This window comes from Juglans microcarpa x Juglans regia, chromosome 5S, assembly GCF_004785595.1.
Source record: "Juglans microcarpa x Juglans regia isolate MS1-56 chromosome 5S, Jm3101_v1.0, whole genome shotgun sequence".
NCBI lineage: Eukaryota > Viridiplantae > Streptophyta > Magnoliopsida > Fagales > Juglandaceae > Juglans > Juglans microcarpa x Juglans regia.
The window spans coordinates 7,056,292-7,080,304 of record NC_054603.1 but is presented as its reverse complement, the minus strand read 5'-3'; the positions used below and the strand labels follow the sequence as shown (position 1 = coordinate 7,080,304).

The following is a 24,013-nucleotide window of genomic DNA, read 5'->3' as shown; positions in this document are numbered from 1 at the left end:
GTATATTATTTATATAATTTTATTGAAAATGATGATTATAATTGCTTCAATGATTTATTTGAATACTAAGAATATATCAGGATATCTGTGAATAATAAAAAAACAGTTTGTGAATAGTAGTAAAATAGTTTAATTTAAGATGTTTGATTAGATTTTAAAAAATGAAAGAGAAAAAATAGAATTTAAGAATATCAGATAATAGCTAAGAACAGTTATGTCCCCAAGGGCCCTAATTAAGAGTCTAAAGCATGTCTTATAAAATTAGATTTGATTAAATCTTCTCTAAATCAAATTTTTTTTAATAAAGTTTAAGTCGGATATTAGTTGAAAGTATAGTATAAAATCTTAATCAGTAATGTTACTTTGCAAAATGATAAGAATTATTTTTAAATAAAAATGTAATGTAAAAGTTAAAATATTTAATTTTACTTTAAAAAAAAAAAAAAACCTGAATCAAAATTTTAACCTTACCCCAAAGAGCCGGCCCTGACGTAGTGAATGGCTGGCACATACCCAGAGACAAATTTAAGGTCAAACCTAACTGTTGTGAGTCTCAGTTTCAGCCTCTACACATGACTGATCTCTCCCTCCCTCCTTAATTCAACTGAGATTCACCCTGCTTTTGTACTTTTCATAACTCACTGTAATGTCGTAATATGGTAAAAAACTTGTGATCATTACAATAATCAGTAGCTTCATATATAGCTTTTACACGTGCTTCCATGGTTAACATGATAATAAGTGCTCTCAAACAAATCAATTTCATAACCGATATCTCACCTAACTTTGCTTTATCATGTTATAATACTACAAACACCTTTTTCTTGGATAAGTTTCTGCATCCGACATTGGATGAAGGACACCCATTTCTTGATTTGTTATAAATGGGATGCTTACCTTTTTAGCAACCTTTTTAGTGTCGTTAGATGGTTTGTCATGTCCAGAGAATGAAAGAAACATATATTCTCATCGAGATGACATGAATTAGGTGAGATTTGAAGAACTATGAAGGAAATTTGGTAGGTCTCAGGGGACAGAGAACCATTCTTTTCGTTATTGTTTTACTCTTTTGTTTCCGTTCGTTTTTTCAAAACTTCTCAACTCATCTCATCATTACAACTTTTCTAAATTTTCACACAAAATAAAATAAACAATTCAACTTTTTCAAATCTTAAAACAAAAATAATATTAAAAAAATATATTCTAACAATATTTTATTGAATTTTTAACTTTCATCTCATCTCATCTGCAAAAACAAACAGCCTCTTTATTTTCATAATCCAGGCATGAACTGATAATGATCAAGAAATTACTGTTCGGTACAAAGGTGGATGAAGCTAATCTATTGTTGTATCTGCGCCAAGAATGGATGAACCATTTTTAACTCTACATCGCTTCACCTTGCATTATTCTGACTATGATGAATTATGTGGAAGTAGATAAACCTTCTAATGGAAACCTGTACAAAAACGTGAAAGAACATTGAATTGCATCACTCTCTCCATGACTAATCAATTTCTTGTTTCACTTGCGTGCTGCATGGTAAAGCTCCATGTACTCGAGAGCAGGCCGGTTCCAAGACCAGTCTTGCTCCATCACTCTCTTGCACAATGAGTTAAACCAATCCCGACTATTGTACCAAGCAGAGATTGCCCTGAAAAACCATTACTAAGTGAATATCCCTCGAAGGAAAACAAGAGCATAAATACGTGCAGACAACTCAAAAAAAGTCCTACTTGAAAATCCACGGATGTTAGTTTGGGAGTCAGAAACTTCAATAGATTTAAGAACTTTCAATCAATGAGTAGGGCTGTGCAAAAACTGTGTCCCAGTCTCTATGCTCCAATCAAGTCAGATTGGGCATAAGTGCATATGTTCGGAATCATAGTCCAAGAAGAAATCCAAACAAAACCAGGCTCCCGCTATCCACACTTACCTAATTTGTTTTGTTTTGTTTTTTTACTTTTGCTTTTTGCAGTTAATTTATTTGGTTTCTAGGATTTGTTTTGGAACCTATTTGGCACTAATCTTGTATCCTTTGTTGTTTTTGTGTGTGGGCTCCGATCATCCACTCTAACTCTGAGAAGGCGGAGTGGAGTCAAAGTTGGCTTCTTCTCAGGGTGGGAATTAAAGCGCAAAAGATCTCCAACTTGATTCAGAATTGGGGTCCGGAGTTGGAGCCCAGCCCTATCAATGAGGAAAATTACCCTATGAATGAAGAAAATCGATAGGGCGGGTTATATTTAATTGTTTATATGCCACAGACACCTGTCAATAGCCCTATGTCCACACTCACCAATCAAAACATTTTTTTTAAACACCTATAAAAAAGCCCTATGTCCACACTCTGGTCATATGCTAATCAACAAAGACACGGGCATTTGGAAACTAATAATTAAGGGAAAAAAAACACATTTTCCGAGTCATTAGCAATACAAATCGACTCACCTATTGAGAGCATAATCAACACCAGCAGCATCAGCTCCATCAAAATTGAATCCATTTGTTTCAAGACCTTGTGCTTGTGCTCTCTCAGTATCATGGTCAACATCAAATACAGTGTCATGAAGTCCTAGAAAAGAAATAACATGAAGATGGGCAGTTAAATATACCTTTTTTTTTTTTTTTTATAGGTAATTGGAAATTTTATCAATAACAAAGAATACGTGAAGTCTTAGTACACAGGATGAATACAAGAGAAGAAACCCATTGAAAGCTTAGTCCATTGAAAGCTATTGCGAGTTCCCAAAAGAATTAAATGTACTTCCATCAGAAAATTTACCTTTTTTGAAAAGAAAAGATGCAATGAAATCATGAAAGTTAAGCCCGTTAAAGTGTGTGGAAGCTGTCCAAAGGAAGATAGTGTAGAAGGAGAAAGCTTTGAGCTCACTGCAAATTCCTCAATACAATTATATCTATTTTTCATATGAAAAGCAAAAAGGAGAGATGAATACTACTCCAAACACGTATGAATTCCAAGTTTACAGGTAACGCATGAAAGAATACTAACACTATCCCATCCTTCAAACCACCCACCCTCCCCAACCTCACATTCACTCGCAAAAAGTAAAACAGGAGGGATGGAAGGGAAATGTTATTGTCCATAACATGAACTGAAACTCTGAAAACATAGTCAGAATAAGATCCAGCATGTTTCGGAAATTAAAAAGGTTAAAATTGCTTTACACTTGTGAGAAACATTTCAATCAAATAGTGAAAATCAGCATTGCTATGGAACATAGCTGACATATCTTTTAAAGCCAAAGGCACGTTTTGGCATGTTGTAAAGAAATTATATGCAATGTTTTGAAAAATAACATAGGAACTAGTTGTCATGGCAGCTGTCAGTGAACTAACGATATGAAAATCTAGAGCTGTTATGAAGTAGATCAACAATGTTCTCCAAGCCACACATTCATCCCCTTCATAGGCAGACCCACCCAACAACTATAAACCAAATGAAGCAATTAGCAAGTGGACCAACAATAAATATTAAGTCCAACGGAAATTTTTAGATTAGGTCTTAGGCAAAGTAAAAAAAAAAAAAAAAAAAAAAATTAAATTGCCTAGATGCTGAGACAATTGTTCAATCCCATGCCTCACTTCAGTGGAAAGGTAATTTGAGCAGATCTGTGATTTAAAAACTTGAGGTATGTGCTAACATGACCATGATGTTGGAAATTTAAGTGAACACTAAAAATAACAAGAGATCATACATCTCAAAGCGCCTCAGCAACAAAGACAACATAAACACATGGCTGAGTGATTCAACAGTGTGATAAGAGACAAGGTTTGTACACACCTCCAGTTTTTCGAACAACTGCTATTGAACCATATCTCATTGCTATGAGCTGGGTCAGTCCGCATGGCTCAAAAATTGAAGGGACTAGAATGAAATCAGCACCGGCATATATCTATCACAAGCCCAAAGGCATCAGTAATTTCCGGGGTGATATTTCAGATCTAAGGGATGACCGTGAATCCAGTCAAGAAACAAAGATGTTAAACATTTGAGTTCAGGGGAAACGTACCAAATGGGAGAGAGGCTCGTCATATGTTAAGCAAAGGCGAGCACGGCCACAATGGGCAGAGTGCAGTTGATTCGCCAAATTTACAAAATCATTCTGAATACGAGGATCCGGGGCTGAACCAAGCAATACAACCTGCATTTATATGTTCCATCAGAGCAGACAAGGAATTCGAACCAAAGAAAGTATACAGGGAAATGACAATACAGTATTTGCTTCTTAACAAGAACCAGTTCAAACTATACAGTAAAGTTAGCCTTAATGACAGACATTAAAACTGTCATTCTTTCATTTACATAAGACTATATCTGATAACATCATAGATAATAGAGGGGAAGGAAGGGAGGGAGGGGGGGGGGGGGGGGGTGTTGCGGGGGGAGTATTTAAGGGATGGTGTCATGTACAATTTTTGCAAGCTGAGAGGAAAGTCTAGATGAGATTGGATATTCGTAGCACAGACCAATCAACTAAGTTCAAATTAAAAACACATGGAAAAATAAGATGGATGACCTGTCCATTGCGATCTAAGGTTCGCCAGATGGCATGCTTAATGAGATGAATTCCTTTCTGATGTGTTAAGCGAGTTATAACTCCTACTAACGGGAGATCAGTTTTTTTCAAACCAAGCCTTTCTTGCAAGGCTTCCTTGGCAGCTCGTTTGCCTTCAATAACATTTTCTGATGTGTATGATATCTGGAATAAATGTGTTATGATATAAATTAGCCATAAATGTAAAACTTGTGCAGGTTGAGAGAGAGAGAGAGTAATCCACTTACAGGAATGAATTTATCATTATATGGATCCCATATATCAGGGTCTATTCCATTTAATATACCATGGAACTTGTAGAGATGAGGAGCAACTGTGGGGTTTCCAGCAACCTCCTTTGAGTAAGTGTGGGATACCTGCAGATGCAAACATAGCTTACTCAGATGCTACCAACCAAAATAGGAATAAGAAGTACAAACCCCACTCAAATCAATACAAATCACGTCGTAGCTTTCACCTTTTTAACAGTATCCCTTAAATCACTTAAGAAAGTATTATACTGCAAGAGAATGAAAATTCAAATGCACGCCAACTAAAGAAGAAAAAGCATTCCATTTCTATCGATTTGTGTACGGTATAAAGGGTCATTTATCTGTTACTTAATTTGACTCCTTGGGAAATTTAACAAAATTCTGCACAATGATCTTGCAAGAATATTATTTCAAACAACTTTTCCGTTACAGCCTAGCAATCCTAATTTGAGCTCTCAAACCTTTATTGTTGTAAACTCAAATTACTTTAGTTTTTTCAATATTTATTAAAATAAATTTAAAATCAGTATATCTCTTCAAGAAAAGTGGGAACTTCTAATTTTGCAGTTCCATCTGATTGTGTCCACTTAAAACTGTAAGCAATTCTGAATTACTAACACCATACGTTTTTGCTGCTTAGATATCATTCACTTTGATCTTCTCTGGAAGATCTATAATTCGGCAACAGAGAAAAGTGTAAGTTTGGAGCCCGCCAAGTATTCATGAACACTTCTCTTGATTTTGGGGATGGCTACTATGATAAGTCTCTGGCTTGGATGTAATAGTTGATGACGCCAGATCTTCTAATTAAGAAATGGAAGACTTTCAAGATCCTGACCTGGATGAAGAATTCAGTGACATTGGTTGAACTGGACGAAGGAGAGCTGTAACAAGAAAACCTGTTTTGGGCTCTTAAACTGGCCGTAATGCCCTTGGTTTAGCCAATTACATGGCACTTGTAATGCCTGTAACTTGAGAAAAGTCATAATCGCATAGGGATTGGAAGTGGCTAGAGTAGGGGCTGCTGGAGCAGCTGTAGATGCAGTTGATCCAGCAACAGATGATCTGTCCCTGCCACTCCTCACCAAATTGTCAAAAGTCTAATCTAGTTTAGTGTTCTTGATTTTCAATGTTATAATTAAATTTATTAAATTAAATATGTGCAATGCATAGCTGTGATGTGTAAGAATAACTAAATTTATCGAATTAAATAATCCTTCTAGTGCTGGTTGAGCTCGCTTCCTCTTTCCTTGGATAGGGATGCATACATCAAGAATATAGAAAAATAAAGTTTGAATCACACCTCAAGCAAGCAAACCATCTATGTAAGTTAGCCTGTTCTGAGTTATTATAAAATAAATATAACATTTAAGAAAGTTTTAATGTTTGCATTTTGATCTCCAAAATTTTGGTTGAGCAACTTGATTTTCAAAACCTCAGTAACTTTGCTTGAGCAAAAAGATGGAGTCAAAAGCTATTCATATAAGAGAAATGCAAGTAGGTACAAGCCCCAAATAGACAAGCCATGAGCAAGCCCTATGTAAAAATGTGGGTCCCACTAAAAAATAATACTTGATGCCACGACTTCGTAGAAACAAAACTCCTTGCTTCGAAAACCATAATGTGTGTGTGTGTGTGTGAATTTTTTTTTTTTTTTTTTAATAAATAATCAAAGATGTATTAATAAAGATAGGCAAAACCCAAGTACACAAAATGGTATACAAGAGATGAAACCTATCTAGGATGAAGTAAGGGAAACTAGAAAATCATGAAAATTCAAGCCATTAAAATCTAAAGCAATGGCCCATAGGAATAAAGTACGGAATAATAGCATTCTAAGTTCCACTGGGGACCGCTCTTTGTTTTCGAAAGTCCAATTGTTGCGCTCTTGCCATATACACCACATAATACAGATCGGGATCATGTTCCACACCGCCTTGATTTGTTGCGCTCCTCTCGAAAGTGTCCAGCTAGCCAATAGATCTACCACCGATGCAGGCATAACAAAGGCTAACTCTATCCGGCTGAAGACTTCAACCCACAAGGCTCTAGTAGTCTCACAATGTAGCAAAAGGTGTGCCACTGTCTCACCAGATCTCTTGCACATGCAACACTAGTCTAGTATAACTAATCGGCGCTTCCTCAGATTGTCGGTAGTTAAAATCTTCCCCAACGCTGCTGTCCAATTAAAGAAGATCGCTTTCAGAGGCGCCTTATTTCTCCAGATTCTCCTCCACGGGAACGGGGTGGTGGCAGTTTGGGTAAGGGACTTATAAAAGGATCGAACTGAGAAAATGCCCTTACCCGCAGGAGTCCACCACAGCCTATCTAGTTGCTGACTATTTGGCTTTACAGAATAAAGCAAACTGAACAAAGCCTCAAAGATGTCCACTTCCCAGTCTTGCGCCGCTCTACTAAATGTGACATTCCACTGCACATGGTCCCCTATATGAAGCATAAGGTCCTCTACCGAAGCTTCCTGGTTGCATGCCAACTGAAAAATAGCTGGAAATGTATCCTTTAGGGCCTCATTCCCACACCATATGTCCCTCCAAAACTTAATGCGAGAACCCCTCCCCAACACCAATTTGAAATGGCTACTAAAATCCCCCCACCCTTTCCTAATGTGTTTCCAAACTCCCACACCACTAGCCCCATACACCTCTTCAGTGCACCAACTCCCCCGCATGCTTCCATATTTACAGTCAATCACCTGCTTCCGTAACGCTTCTGTCTCGTTATTATACCTCCATAACCACTTCCCAAGCAGGGCCCTGTTGAAAATTCGCAGATTTTTTATACCCAAGCCACCAGACGAGAGTGATGTACACACCTTATCCCAGCTGACCAAGTGGAATTTGAATTCATCCCCTATCCCCCCCATAGGAAATCACGATACAGCTTGTCAATCCGAGCCGCTACCCTGGTAGGCAACTGAAACACAGATAAAAAATAGGTAGGTAAGTTGGAAAGGGTACTCTTGATAAGAGTCAAGCGGCCACCTTTCGATAAATACAATCTTTTCCACCCTGCCAATTTCCTTCCTATCTTCTCTATAATTGAATCCCATATGGATGAGGCCCTTGCTGCTGCCCCCAACGGCAATCCCAAATAAGTAATAGGAAGAGAGGCTACCTTGCACCCAAGAATACTAGCTAGCTGTCTAGTATTACTCACGTTCCCCACGGGTACTAGCTCTGACTTATCAAAATTCACCTTCAGGCCTAACGCTGCTTCAAAGCATAGTAACAAAGCCTTCAGAGCTCTCAACTGGTTTTGGTCTGCCTCATAGAATATGAGTGTATCATCTGCAAAAAGTAAATGAGACAAAGTGATAATGCCCCTATTGGGGTCGCCAATCGGAAATCCAGTCACAAACCCATGCGTAACCGCCGCCGATGTCATCCTACTCAAAGCCTCCATAATGATAACAAAGAAAAGTGGGGACAAAGGATCTCCTTGTCGTAGACCTTGAGAGCTATTGAAGAAGCCGGTAGGACAACCATTAATCAACACTGAGAATCTGGCTGTAGAAATGCACCATCTAATCCAATTACACCACCTAGGCCCGAAACCGCATCTCCCCAACAAATACAATAGGAAATCCCAATTTACATGGTCGTATGCCTTTTCCATGTCTAACTTGCAAATAATACCTGAGGAGCCAACCTTTAATCTGCTATCCAGACCCTCATTTGCTATAAGGACTGAATCCAAAATTTGGCGCCCCTTAACAAATGCATTTTGTGGTTTCGATATAATCTTGTCCAAAACCGCCCCTAATCTATTAGCAAACACCTTGGATATAATTTTGTAAACCCCATTCACAAGGCTAATGGGTCGAAAATCCTTAACCTCCACCACTCTAGTCTTCTTTGGGATCAATGCGATAAACATAGCGTTTAGGCTTTTCTCAAACTTTCCAACCAAGAATACTTCCTGAAACACCTTCATAATGTCCGCTTTCACCACCTCTCAGCAAGATTGGAAGAAACCCATCGAGAAACCATCGGGGCCTGGAGCTTTATCTTTGCTCATGCGTCTGACTACATCATACACTTCCTCCTCCTTAAAAGGCCTCTCCAACCAAGAGACTTCCTGAGTCGCAATAGCATCAAACACAAGACCATCCAGCTTTGGCCTCCATCCCGCACATTCTGTTGACAATTGCTCATAGAACTCCACCACATGGTCACGAATCATGTATGTGCGAATTTTAAATTGAATTACTATATTAATTGGACATTATTTTTTATTTTATTAGTAAAACTTAATGATAGAGTAATACTATATACTACACTTTCATCCCATTTTTATCACACTATTTAAGATATGGCACATTTATCATCCAGTGGTGACAAATGTGCCACATCTTACATAGTGAGATGAAAGTGAGATGGTAGTATGGTGTATAGAATTTTCCATATAGATATAGATCAGTACAAAACCATCCATGTTCAGCATGAATGCAATTACAGAGACAATTCATAGCAACAATTTAAACACCCTTTATTCCAACAAACATAACAGAACCACGAAAAATAATTTAGATAAAAAATAACAAACAACAATAAGTAAACAAAACTATAATAAATGACCCAGAACAATATAGGGATGAAAGAAGCATTTAAATATAACTTCTCAAATCTTAACGAAGTTCATGCATCCATTTGTTATAAAACAACATTAAAGTGATCAGAAGGGAGGAAATTGACTGGTAAAAATTCAGTACAAAAATGCACAAACTAGGTAGATCAAATAATCCTAAGAAATCATAAGTTTGCTTACAGTTGTGGCCTTGTCGGTGTATGCCATGGCTTTCCCAATGAGGCCAGCCCCAAACTCAAGGTTGTGGATTGTGAAGACAACTCGAGCTTTACTGAGACCATAATGCACATAATGGTCCTTGAACAACCACGTAACTGGTGCACTCGACCAGTCATGGCAGTGGATTATATCCTGCCCATTATAAAACACTGATCAATGGATATTCTTAAAATGATAACATTCAGGTTTTCCTTGTCTAGAAAAGGTTAACCTAATTTAGAGAAAATGAGCATGCTCTAGCAGAAACAGAACCAAGTATTTTTGCAAAAGGTGATCTTGAAAATTACCTATACAAGTTGATATCCACAACTATAGATTTATCTCATGTAATTCAGTTGTAGTTTTCCGCCTTTGATTTTTCAACTTATACCAAACATGCCTATATACATTCATACATATGCACATAGACACATGTACAGCGATGAATTAAATAAGAAATTTAGTTATTTGGCAATAATGGTAGGCAAAACTGGAAGGTGGAATAATTGGAACTTCATACTCTCTCTCTCTCTCTCTCTCTCTCTCTCTTCAAAATACACCAATGAATATTCTCAGTTTAGCATCAATGAACTACACAAACCAAGTTTCACCATTAACAAAAGCAAATGATTAAATTGCTTGAGTAAACCAAATAAATGAAAAAGTTTGTAATCAAAGAGCTTACGAGATGAAATCCGCTTTGGAGTAGAAATTCAAGAGCAGAATGGCAGAAGAAACCAAACCTCTCTGCATCATTCCTACAGCCATATATGCAACCTGCCCCAAAAAATCTGTAAGAAAAACAATTGCATCAAGAAATCAGGTAAAATGGAGTTTGTTGAATGAGACCGTGCATGAGAGTTAAATGTTGCAAAATGAAGAAAACAGGTTCTGAGCAGAATAGCATAAACTAAATTCTGCAAAACAGGGCCCTAATTATAATTGCACTCCCCAAAATGAAGAAAATAAGGTTAAAACAGACATCTGAAGATGAAATTTGTATCCCGTATCATTGTGGTGAGCAAACAAAAAATATTTTCAGTTTAAGTGGTAATGAAGTCAATAATAGGTGATTCCAATATTGTTGAAATGTTGGCATAAGGGGCAACTTTAAACAATGGTTCTTTGAAGATCATATGGTTAGGAGTCTAAAAACACACTTCAAGTTACCACATTCATTCTAGAGTTGGGTGTGCTTCTTACTATAATTTTGACACGTAAAACAACTTCTTGGTACATCAAGAGAGTGGCATACTGCCTCGAAGAAACAATTAAGCTGCAGGACGCTATTCAGGTGTTTAATCATAACCCTAGAGAAAATTAGTTATATCAAGGTCACTCAATTATCAGTACCAGTATGAGTGAAGAAAATAAAAGAAATGTAGAATTAATACTCATATGATTTAAAGGAATATAACCCCTGAAATGCAAGTATGCAGAGCAAAAGGTGAAAATACCTATAGCCATAAGTACCAGTAGAATATATCAAGTAAACAACATAGCACTCAAACAAAGAAAAAAGAGTATACAACATTCCACCCAAAAAAAAGAAAAAGGAAGTGTAGCAGGAAAACAGTATTACCCATTTAGGGGCTCCAAAAAGTAGACGGAAAGGCCTTCCACATTCCCAAACCATACTTTAATTTCAGTCCCACCCCAGGAATAACTTCTGCGATACTGAAAGTTCTTCACCTATATCACAGTACATAGTTTTATAAATAGTAAATTGAATTCAACATGGTACTGACTACTAAGGTTGAATAAATAAAAAGAACCTATAATGTAGGAACAAAGTGCAGAGATGGTATGTAATTATAAACACCAAAAACATTCAAAATAGTTACAACATGTATATGTAGGAAGTTTCTAATAAGCGTTTCTTACTCATTAGGGAAAAAATTGTATATTCATGAAATGCCGGATGGTAGAGAGATGAATTAGGAAAAATAAGTAAAACCCATGTTATTAGCCCATGAATCAACACATTTCTCCAATAAATTCCAACCACAACAACACATGCTTCAATCATCACCCCAAAATTGTGTCAATTTGGTCTGAATACCCTTTCCAGAGGGTTTGCTTTCAATACATATGAGAGGTTACACAATTGTTGCCAAATTTCCAATGCCTAATCTGCTATACAAGGTAAGTATTTACATCCTAATTAATAGTTATGTATAATCTTGCTATTAAGGAAAGTATCTATCTATAAAGGAAAGTATTACTAAAAATACAATAATTAAGCCTAAATCATATATCCGTAACATCCCCCCTCAAATTGATGTTGGGAGATCTAGAAACATCAATTTTTCAATCAAGAACTGATGTCGAGGCCGAGGAAGAGCTTTAGTGAAAATGTCAGCCGTTTGAAGTGTAGTGGAAATGTGAGGAAGAGTAATCACATGCTTTTCAAAAGCTTCACAAATGGAATGACAATCAACTTCGATGTGTTTCGTACGCTCATGAAAAACAAGATTAGCAGCGATCTGAATAGCACTGGTATTATCAGCGTGGAGAGGAGTAGAATGAAGCTGAGGAAATCTAAGTTCACCCAATAACTCACGAAGCCACATGATTTCAGAGCAAGCAGAAGACATAGCACGATACTCCGACTCAGTGGAGGACTTGGAAACTCTGTCTTGCTTCTTACTCTTCCAAGAAATAAGTGCATTGCCTAAGAACATGCACCACCATGTAACAGAGCGACGAGTATTTGCATAACCAACCCAATCAGCATCACTATACCCTACCAACTGTAAAGAAGGCTCCTTAGGAAAAAATAACCCACGATTAGGGGTGCCCTTTAGATAGCGGATAATGCGGCGGACAACAGCTAAATGAAGATGTCTGGGAGCTTGCATAAATTGATTGACTTGTTGCACAGCAAAAGAAATGTCAGGGCGAGTAATTGTCAAGTAATTCAAACTCCCAACAAGCTGCCGATACAAGGATGGATCTGATAGAAGCTCGCCTTCTTCCTTACGAAACTTGAGATTTACCTCCAAGGGAGTAAGAACAAAGTGACCCGATTGGAGACCAACCAAAGATATCACTTCCTGCGTGTATTTGTGTTGGTGTAACAAGTTTCCAGTCGGAGTAAGCTGCACCTCACAATAGTCATTTTGGCTACAGGTGCAAATGTTTCTTCATAATCAATATCATACTCCTAGCAGTTCCTAAGAGCCACGAGACGGGCCTTATATCTGTCCAATGAACCATCAAACTTAAACTTGACCGAGTACACCCATTTACAACCAATAGGTTTGCCATCAGAGGGACAAGCCACAATATCCCAGGTGTGATTTTCTTAAAGAGCCTAGATCTCTTCTTGCATGGCTTGTTACCAACATGCATGGGTGGCTGCCTGAGCATAAGAGTGAGGAACAAAAATAGTGTCGAGAGTCGCAGTAAGCGAGGTATGAGGAAAACCATACCCATCTGGTGCATGTGTAACTCTGGTGGAGCGCTGAGGTCTAGGAACCGCAGGATCAGATGACGGAATAGTGTCCGGAATGGGTGTTGCAAAGGGTGGAAGACGTCGATGATACACAATACCTGGTTTATACCTCTCAATAGAAGAAGGCACATCATCAAAAGCAGGTAAACAAGCAATAAGAGGATCAGAAATAACATGAGATTGAAAAAAATCTTGATTTTCAAAGAAAATCACATTTCGAGAGATCCGAAGTTTGTTTGCATAAGCATCATAACAAACAAACCCTTTCTAAGTAGCACTATAGCCCATAAAGGCACATGTGATAGGCTGAGCAGCAAGCTTGTGACGATCAACGGGTGGCAGATGAACAAAACAAGCACACCCAAAAGTATGAAAGGATTGATACTCAGGAGATATACCCAATAATCGAGGGTAAGAGAATCATAATTTAGAGTGACAGTAGGCAAACGATTGATCAAATAAACAGCAATAGATAAAGCTTCTACCCAAAACTTAGAAGGCACAGAAGAATCAATCAACAAAGTACAAATGATATCTAAGAGATGACGATTCTTACGCTCAATAACCCCATTTTGTTTAGTGTATAAGAACAAGAACATTGGAAAATGATCCCTTTTTACTCGAACTCAAGTCTGGAAAGAATGAGACATGTACACCCCCCCCCCCCCCCCGGCGCGGGAGTTGGAAAAGTTTTGATACAAGTACCAAATTGCGTCTCGACAAGCGCAACAAATTTTTGAAAGACAGAAAACACATCAGCTTTAAAACAAAAAAAATACATCCAAGTGAATCGACTATAATCATCGATAAACGTCACAAAATAACGATACTGACAATGAGAAATAACAAGACTCACACCCCAAACATCAGTATGCACAATCTCAAAACATGTAGAAGCATGGCTACCATGCATAGGAAAAAGTAAAGTTTTACTTTTACCAAGACGACAAGTAGCACAATCAAAAGAGACAGTAGAAGAAGAAAACAAATTTTTATTGCCCAAAAAAACATGTTTCATAAGATGAGTCAAAACAACAGAATTAGGATGACCCAATTTCTTATGTCAGACTTCACTATTATTGGTAGTAGCTATACAAGCAAGAGAAACAACGTGAGGAATAGAAAACTGTAAAGGAAATAAACGTCGTCCCACTTTAAGGTCCTTCGCGATCACCATCCCCGACACCTGATCCTGTGCAAGACAACCACCACGAGAGAAATGAACATCACATTATTATCCACCACTTGGCCAACAGAAATCAAATTGGTAGATAATCCAGGAGAGACAAAAAAATGGCAAAACGACAAGTCCAAATTACCAACAGCAGTAATAGGAAGAGTACTGCCATCAGCAAATTGAATAGTTTGTGTGCCTCCATACTTACGAACACCCTGGAGACCCATTGTGCTACCAGTCATATGATTAGAGGCACTCGAATCAACAATCCAAGAAGAAGTTGAGTTAGTACCCGTACCTTGCAGGCCTAAAGCCGAAAAAGTAGACACAATCATCTGTTGTACCATTGCTAGTGTGAGAATAGATGAATTAGAGCTTACGGTGGGGTTTGCAGAAGAAGAGGACCTAACAGAAGCCTGAAAATCTTGGGATTAGCGATTTTGAGGCCACACTCGATAGTCCTTGATGACCAAACTCCTTACAACTGAAACACTGCAACTTGTTCCTCCCTCTCCCTTGTGCTATATAGGCTTACATTAACAGTTTCAGAAATCATACCTATCTAAGTGGATAACCATTGTTCTTCACGCAATAAGTCTCCCAAACAAATATCCAAAGAAAGAATCGGATTACGATTCAATAAGCCAGCCCGAACAGGTTCAAATTCAGGCTGAAGCTTCATCAGGAATTGATCGCATTGACTCTCACCATGAACCACTTGAAGAGCCGCTAGTGCCGCCAGGGAAACCTTAGCATGAACAATTGTAGAATACTTGCTCCAAAAATTAATAAAACTAGAATAAAATTATTCAATGGTCAAATTACCTTGACTGTAATTACTAATATCTAACTCCAATTGGAACTTCCAAGCACTGTGATCTTAGTGATAAATATGGTGAAGATAGTCCCACAAAGCCTGAGCTATAGCAAAATAGCGAAGATTGGTCACAAGATGGGGCTCAATTGTCCCCAACAGCCAAGAGACCACCTTAGCATCCTTGACCTCCCATTGTGCAAATTTCTTTTCATCAGTGGGAACTTTAGCAGAACTATCAATATGATTTGATAATTCTTTGCCTTTAAAAAACATCTTAAACTGAAATTCCCAAGTAAGAGAATTCTTCCCAGTAAAACGAGCAATAGTATTCTCAATAGACATGATGAAGGGTACGTAGAAAAATAGTAGCAAACAGCCCAATTAACAGCAATAAACCAAGGCAGGCATAACGAAACAAACAGATGGCCCAAGTTTTGATACCTGCCCAGAAAAATAATCAGCAAACCAACGTGTCGATAGCACACAGAGAACACTTCGAACCCAGTACCATTGTGAGCCACCACAGAAGTGGTCAACCACCACACAGTCACCACTAGAGACTTCCGACAAACTCAAAGATGCACAGCCACCACGAAAAACCACCAAGAGACATATCCCGCAACAGAGAACAGAGAACTTGCCGAATCGAGAACACCCACAGAAGATGCCGATAGACACCAGAACGTCAAACCCACACATTAGAACACCACAGACAGCTCTGACTCCCATCCGAGAACAACCAAAGCAAGAAAATCTTGCAGAAATAGAGAAGAAAAAAAAAGTCTTCCCGTCACACACGAGTGATTAAGACCATAGCTGAATATCAGAGTAGGGGCTCTGGTACCATGTCAATTTGGTCTGAATACCCTTTCCAGAGGGTTTGCTTTCAATATATATAAGAGAGGTTACACAATTGTTGCTAGATTTCCAGCGCCTAATCTGCTATACAAGGTAAGTATTTACATCCTAATTGACAGTTATGTATAATCTAGCTATGAAGGAAAGTATCTATCTATAAAGGAAAGTATTACTAAAAACACAATAATTAAGCCTAAATCATATCTCTGTAACATAATCTAGCCATGAAGGAAAGTATCTATCTATAAAGGAAAGTATTACTAAAAATACAATAATTAAGCCTAAATCATATTTCTGTAACAAATTGGACCTCCAAGAGAGAGAAAGCTAAAGCACATCATATGGGACCTACAGAGAGTGTGCTTTTTCTAGTAAGCCAGAGAAAGATAAAAACCTTCAGAGACACCAACTTAGCATCTTGCACAAAGAAGTCGTACATTAAATATAGACCAAGGCAATAGCAATGAAGCTTACATTGCTAAGGTTCAAACAGTCATACTTTGGAAGAATGATGTCCACAGTGTGGTTCAAATCCTGAACAGCACGAGATAGACTAGTGACAACATCACCAAGACCTCCAACCTGCCATGGATTTCATAAATGACAGATAAAAACAAAATTATACCAAGGATACCAGTTTGGATCACAAAGATACTATATGCAGACGACATATTTATAAGAAGAGAGTAGGGTTAAGAAAGATGAAATATCACCATCCTTTAGAAACAGGAAGCAGTTAAATTGGGAAAACATTACACTGCCTAGACTCACTCTGTCCCTGTCAGTTTGGACATTTCACATTGAAAAAGGAAACTAGGAGGGCCTTTCATACCTTTTTCATTTCAGTTAAAGTGCTCAGTTAACAACCCTAAACTCTCTTCCTTAAGTACAGAGAATTTGAGAGGTTTCTGTTGCAATCAATGAGCATTTGCCACAAAAAACTTGCAAGGCGATAACGAGAAGGAGCCACAAAACATCCTTACCTTTGCAACGGGGGCCATTTCAACAGAAATATGAACTATGTGCATTGGTGGCTCCTTGGCAATTCCCTTAAACACGGGTATGTGGTAATCCATGCCATTCTTGTTGTCAAAAATTCCACCTTCTTTCTTTTCAGAGAATACGAAGTCCATCACGTATGCATCCAGTGGAACGTTGACTGCAAGAGCAGAATAAATGATACATTTGCCTAAAAAAATACCTATAAAAATTTTTCCCCCTGCATTCAGAACAGAGTGATCCGTGCATGTGACATGATGGTGCATGCCATTGCATACTGTCATATTTTGCTAATAGATGAATAATTAGCCTCTGTAAGTTGTACCTGCGCTTTAATATTCAGATTGAAGAAAGATCTCTTGTCATCACTGGATATGAATACTATTAATCCAATTGAATCAAATTTTGGAGCATTGATCATGATTTTTGTGATGATAGAACTGTTACACCAAATCAAGGAACACACCACAAACTAGGGGTAGAGACCAGCAAATTCAAAAATATAAACACCTTTCATAGTGTCAAAATCCAAAAGTGTGCCAGAAGGCTCTAAATCATCTTATGAACGAAAATCTATGAGTCATGCAAGAATGGGACCTCCAAAATGGATGTTGATTTTATCATCATGGTGGCATCTTGACCTTAAGATATCTTAAACTTGCACAGACTCAGCTGAGGAAACGGGTTAGGAAAAGCATATGTTGAACACTAGAAAAGCAAGAATTGTTACTATTTACTCTATTGTGAATATTTTGGATTTACTAGGTTTTGTCATGTTCAAAATGTTGCTATTCTCAAGGTTATTTGACCTTAAGTTTAATGTGATTTGTGGATTACGTGCTGAATGCATGTGTAAAAGATTCATTCAACCCAAGTAAATATGTTTCAAGACTTCCTTTAATATTCAAGAGAAATTGACACACTTGGGAAATCATTTGATCACCTTTGCCAGTGAATGTAGGTTTTTTAAAGCCCAACCAATTATATATTGGCATCGTGTGTGATTTCTGAATTTAACTACTCTCTTTTCTACTTCTTCGTGACCTTAAAATCTCTATTTAGCACACAAACTAAAACATTTAAAACTCACATAAGCTTACCTGTGGTTTTTATATGAGTACCATTATCTGCAGGCAACATTCTTTGTGGTGGCAATGGACCCTTGCGGTGGGTCCAACGGTTAAAGGAACCCTGAACCAAACTTCTGATTTACCATTCAGAACTGTGTTTGCAGGATTATAGAAAACTGTAGCAGCGCTTCCTGCTTGAACATCAAGAGGCTCAGTGTAGACAATGTGCTTTTGGGACAACAAAAATCTTTTCAAAGTTCTTTCCTTTGTTTCGGCTTTCATAAGTGCAGTTCTTTCAGTCTGTGGCAGGAGAAGCACAGAGAGGAGAAGAATAAGAGGCAACATCAAAAGTTTTCAGAAAAGATAAGTTACAATTAGTCTAAATTGAAGACAATGAATGATATCTCAGGCATCCATCTGTAACCTCATGGAATTAGCCCACAAATCCCGCACTATAAATAAGGAGCACAAACACTGGATGCAACCACCAGACCAGATATCAAGCTGGTGGTCCACATCCTCTGCATCTGAGCCATGATAACCAGTAGTCACCCAATATTTGTGTACACTATTCTTAGTTGTGCTTGCACTGAGAATAGAAAAAGAATGACCCAAGTATGCTTTATTCATTCAAGAAAGCAAAAGCTTGTATCTTCACTCTATCACATAGGGCAAAGTCCCAAACAAATCATTCTGGACAAAAGATTTTTCTAAACTGACCTTGGCACGTACAGCCTCTTCTCTTAACCTTCTCTCCTCCTGGAGTTTCCTAAATATCTGGTGTTCTTCCTCAGCCCAATACAGTTCTTCGGGAATGCGTTTTGGAACAATAGCATGGAAATCTTGGCGGTTGTTGTTATCATACACAATGGCATTCTGAGGTGGCCCATCAGCAAAAACCCAATCTAAGACAAGTGCTCGCTCAGGTACAACAACTGCAAAAATTAAAGTTGCTCGCTATTATTTCTCTTAGAAGTTTATAACATGCATTACAAATACCATAAGGGAAATCAACCTGATCCCTGAAAAATGCAAGAAAATATAAACAATCGCCTCTCCCATCAGGTACCCATACCCAAGCAACTCGCTGCAAATTGAGGTTTGGCTGAAAATTATCACTCCTTGCCTTTAAATTCATGCAAAGTTTGACTCAAATGTGAAATAAAATGCATGGACATGGAAAAGGAGAGGGAAGTTTGAAAAGTAATTCCTAGCCTGGGTTTGTTAAATATATACTCCCTTGTGTGAAACACTTTTCCTACATGTCTTTTGGTGTGTGTGTGTATGTGTGTGCGCGCGCGTGTGCACGTGTGGGCATATGCTTGTGTAACTTCCCATCTGCTCTCTCTCTCTCTCTCTCTCTCATCTGATAGGGATCATATCACTCTCAAAGATTGGTATCATGTGTCCATGTTTGGAGTCACAAAATTCATTTTTGACAGCACCACCACGTTGAATGATATTTTGCATGTTTCAGATGTATGTGGTCCAAGAGGTCCCAGCAGGTAAGTGTAACAATGGATGGATGCCAACTGATGCCATCTTGGATGTTCACCTTATATTAGTCACTCCAACCAGATAATTTGAAGATAATGGAAGTGAAATGTTAGAAAGAATAAAGAAAATAAATTTACTAACATACTTAAGAAAAAATATATATTTACTAACACCTACCATCAGCATACCACCAGTCGCCATCCTTTTCTTCAGAGTTGATAAGCATTTCAACAATGGACAATCCGCCCTTCCAATTGTTATGCCCCCCATGAATCCAAAGTTCCTTTGAGCGAGCAAGAGGGCCAGAGCTTTTATTATAATATAACCTTACCAGATCATCACCTTTAAACCCACTAGGCTCTATGTACCAAACATTATCAATAGACCTTGTAGCCTTCTTCATCAATTCTTTCAAAACTTCCCGCATCCTAACAGTCTTATTCCTTGCTTGTGCTCTATCAGCTTCCCTTGCAGCTTTCTCTGCTGCTATTTGCCTCTGTTCCTCTTCTCTTCTTTCCCTTTCAGCTTGCTCCTTCGCAAGTTTCTCTAGTTCCTTGCGTTTTTCCTCAAGCAAGAAATCTTCAAATTCTTGCACATCCATTCCACCTTCCACCATTATGCAGAAATCCTTTTCATTATTATTGTCATAGACATTTTGCCCATTGAAAAAGACAAAGTCGATCTTGTATGCTTCCTTGGGAACAAGAACTTGGCAAGACCACCAATCCCCATTAAGATGTGTTTTGCTCAACCTCATAGTAAACGATTTCCATCTCCAGTCATTAAAGGCTCCCATTATCAGAACATCAGGCTCATTATTTAAAGTGGAGAGGCTTCTATTAAGGAAAACTTCAATATCTTGATTAGGTTTCACCAGTGGCGGAAAAACAAAGAGTTTATTCCCTTTTAAGAAGTTTTCATCGCCGAGCATCTCAATTTTCTCCTTCCGCAAATTTTCTTCCATCTGCAACCTCAATTTTAGAGAAGCTTCTTTGATCTTTTCATCAGTTTCATGTTTATCTTTTCTTGTGACATCACTCTTGGGAACATCCAAGTCTCTTTCTTCCAAAGCCATTCCATCAGAAATGTTCTGAAAATCACTCTTTAAACCTGTTTCTGTCTTCCCTAACTCTGCCATATCCTCATCAACTCTAGATATACTTCCATTTTTCACCACTTGATTTTTCAGCGCTATAGCTGGTGATTTATCTGCTGATGATATTTCATTGGCTTCCCCAATACTTTCATCCAATCTTTCTTCCTCCACCCTATCCTCTCGAGAATCTTCAAGAGGCACCTCTTCATCAGCATCAACTCTCATTTCAAGCGTACTCCTGTTGGGGCAACATGCTCGCTGGATGTTGGAGCAATTGAGACCTCTTTCTCTTCACTATCTCTTTGATCCCTCTTCTGAGTGCTCGTTCCTACTGGCGTTGTTGGCATGACTCCCTCTGGAGCAGCAGGGGTTTTAGGCCTTGCACTTGATATTTTCTTTGGCCTCCTCCTTGAAAAATCTGCCCATAATGCAGAGCAAAAATTTAAAGAAATAGAAGAGTCAAGATTTTAACTTTTAACCATAACAGAAAAGTGCCAGCTAGCAAACCTGCACTAGCAGTAATTTGAGATGAAACCCCAACTCCATGGCACTCTTTCGGCCACGAACAAGACTGAAACCAAAAGGCATAGCTCAAATACATTTAATATGAGAAGTAATTAACATTGCTACGTCCCTAACTTTGTATTTATTCTTAGATTATCACCACGAGTAAGATATAGTTAATGCTCCAACAAATACTCACAAAACGTAATTAAATATGATCTTATATTTTTATTACACAGTATCAAATAGTGATAAAGACCCAGAAACGAGAAACACGAACTTCATCAACAAAGCTATCAAATTAATCAATAACCCGACAAAGAGTTCCAGAAAACGAAACCTACCAATATCTAAATTCTCATTAGCAGAACTTGAACAAACAATTTACCATTATCCCATATCAGATTAAAATAAATCCACAACATCTCTCGTTAAATAACCAAAAACTCTCACAAGGGTGCCATCAAAATCAAACACCACCCACTGGAACAAAGAGAAGAGAAACACCAAGAAGATCCATGCATATGACACACATAATTATGCACTGCAATGCATAAACATAACCCAATTACCTGTGAAAAGTGAGTGATTCTTCCATGAGGAAAGAACCCCAGAAACGGTTTGAGGTTGACGTAGCCCCTCTTATTAAACACTGTTCTGCAACTGAGTGGCCTCTGTGTTAACGAAGCCACCTCCATAGCTGTTTCCCAGAATGGTCTGCAAGGTTGTTGTTCTTCTTCTTGTTGCAGTACAGTGACCACAATTTTTAATCAGCAAAAAAACATCCTCTGATTGATCATGGTAGCTGATCCCTCTCGAAGTTTGTGCATTTTAAAATTATTAAATAACAACAAAAATCGAGATATGTATTTTCTAGAATTCCAGCTAAACCGCATAAGTATTGTTCTAGAATTCCAGCCATGTGTATAGTATTTTGTTTTCTTGTAATTATGCACATTTATCAACCATTCTTTCATTACGAACCGTCGATCTATGTTCATGAGATATCCGACGGTCAATATGAATTTGTCCCGGTATTTATCTTCGAATTTGAGATAATATCGAAAGGTTAATATCTCAAGTAGTACCTTGATAGTCCGTGATGGTGTATCCCAGCGGTGATTCGAGGCCTCAAATAGAAATTGACGCATCGAATGGGGACACGCCACGTAATGATAAACTTTAATCTTGAAGGGTAAGGTTTAAAAGATTCGCATCCGTCCGTCCCTCCTTCTCCGTGTATAATTTAAGATCGTCAACTGATTAGCGTAGCAAGTGCTTTGGTAATAAAGTCAAATATATTTATAATTATATTATTTTTATAACAAAAAAATGATTAAATTTGTGATTTTCGATTTTGCAACATATGAATTATCCATCCACAAAGGGATGTATGATTTTTTTATAATTACGGTTTTATTATGATAAATTTATGTATAATTCATGCTGAAGCAGCCCTAGCTCATATATTTTCATAACTTCTCTCAACTCAACTCATTTCTTCTTATTTCATCTAATCTAATCATTACAATTTTTTTCAAATTTTCACACAAAATAAAATAAACAATTTAATTTTTACAAATCTCAAAATAAAAATAATATTAAAAAAATATATTCTAACAATATTTTATTCAACTTTTAACTTTAATCTCAAGTCATTTCATCTCATCTCATTTACGGAAAAAAAAAAAGAAGACAGATAAGTAATGTGTTGAATTACCTATCCTCCCATATATTTTTATAGGAATAAATATAAAATTATCTATGTTTTTTTATTTAAATTTTTATCCATGTTGTTTTAATAACTTTCAAATTAGTTCAAAAGTAGTGTGTTGTATCATATGTTACAAAATTGTTAAGTTTTTTTCTTAAGTTTTTATGTATTTGAGGTTTTTTTTATGATTGTTTAAGTGAATCGTGTTTAACGATAATTGATATTAATGTGGCGCTAATTCTAACAATTTATTAATTAATCTAGCTTTGAAAAATGGATCAATCTTATGTTATTAAAATCATATGGAGTAATTTGGCTTTGAGACAAATCACAAGGACTAATATTCTATTATTATATCATTTGTTGTCAATATTTTATTTAGGCAACAAAACAAATGATTTTTTCTAATAATCTACACTTTCTCTCATGTCTATATTTGTTATAGTTGAAATTTGACAAAAATGTCCATTGAGATGATCTAGTTTTCTTTTTAAAAAATTGACCGTTGTGAAAATATGATTATTTTATAAATATTATTGTTACAAAGCATTAATTTTGAAAACATTACCAAATAGTTTTTAAAAAATCAGTATAGATGAAAAGTTACAAAATTTTCTTCCGCTCTTTCCCATTAAAAAAAAAAAAACTTTAGTTAAAGATGTACAAAAAAATGAGTGGAAAAAATAATAAAAAAATAGAGAAAATTTATTTTAATATAATAGAAAAAAGAATTCTACTTATCATTTCTTATAGGACCTACACCATATACCAATATGTGATTTATCATTTTTGTTATTCTATTTAAACACACACATATTGATAGGACTTTAAGCCAATCAGTCCGGACTGGAGAAATAGACCAGGCCGACCAGTTCGGTCAGGATTGAACTGGCCCCAAGTTAGGACCGATCCGTCTCGGTTCAAGAAATTTCATTTTTTTGATTTTCGGTCCAGTCCCAAGGTGGGGTTTTCCCGGACCGGACTGACAAAATAAGAAAATATATATCTTTAATTTTTAAATATATTATATATATTATTTTATATAATAATTATATAATTTTTGTCTAACCTATCACTATTAACAATATAAAATTTTAAATATGTAATTTTAAATTAATATTCTATTAATTAACTAATATATATTATCAATTAACCTATCATCAATTCACCATTAACTAATTACTAACATC

General features: G+C 37.0%; 1 protein-coding gene across 1 annotated transcript; it reads right to left on the bottom strand.

Moving 5' to 3' along the window:
• Window positions 1-1,283: 1,283 nt before the first annotated feature.
• Window positions 1,284-22,032, bottom strand: LOC121268228 (starch synthase 3, chloroplastic/amyloplastic-like). The gene is given in 18 exon segments (XM_041172396.1): window positions 1,284-1,654; window positions 2,449-2,572; window positions 3,803-3,914; window positions 4,032-4,163; window positions 4,539-4,721; window positions 4,805-4,933; window positions 9,617-9,787; window positions 10,320-10,425; window positions 11,217-11,326; window positions 16,418-16,525; window positions 16,927-17,102; window positions 18,043-18,135; window positions 18,138-18,312; window positions 18,733-18,947; window positions 19,687-20,850; window positions 20,853-21,023; window positions 21,113-21,176; window positions 21,682-22,032. Coding segments are annotated over 18 exon segments (3,489 nt in total). The 5' UTR covers window positions 21,808-22,032; the 3' UTR covers window positions 1,284-1,524.
• Window positions 22,033-24,013: the final 1,981 nt, after the last annotated feature.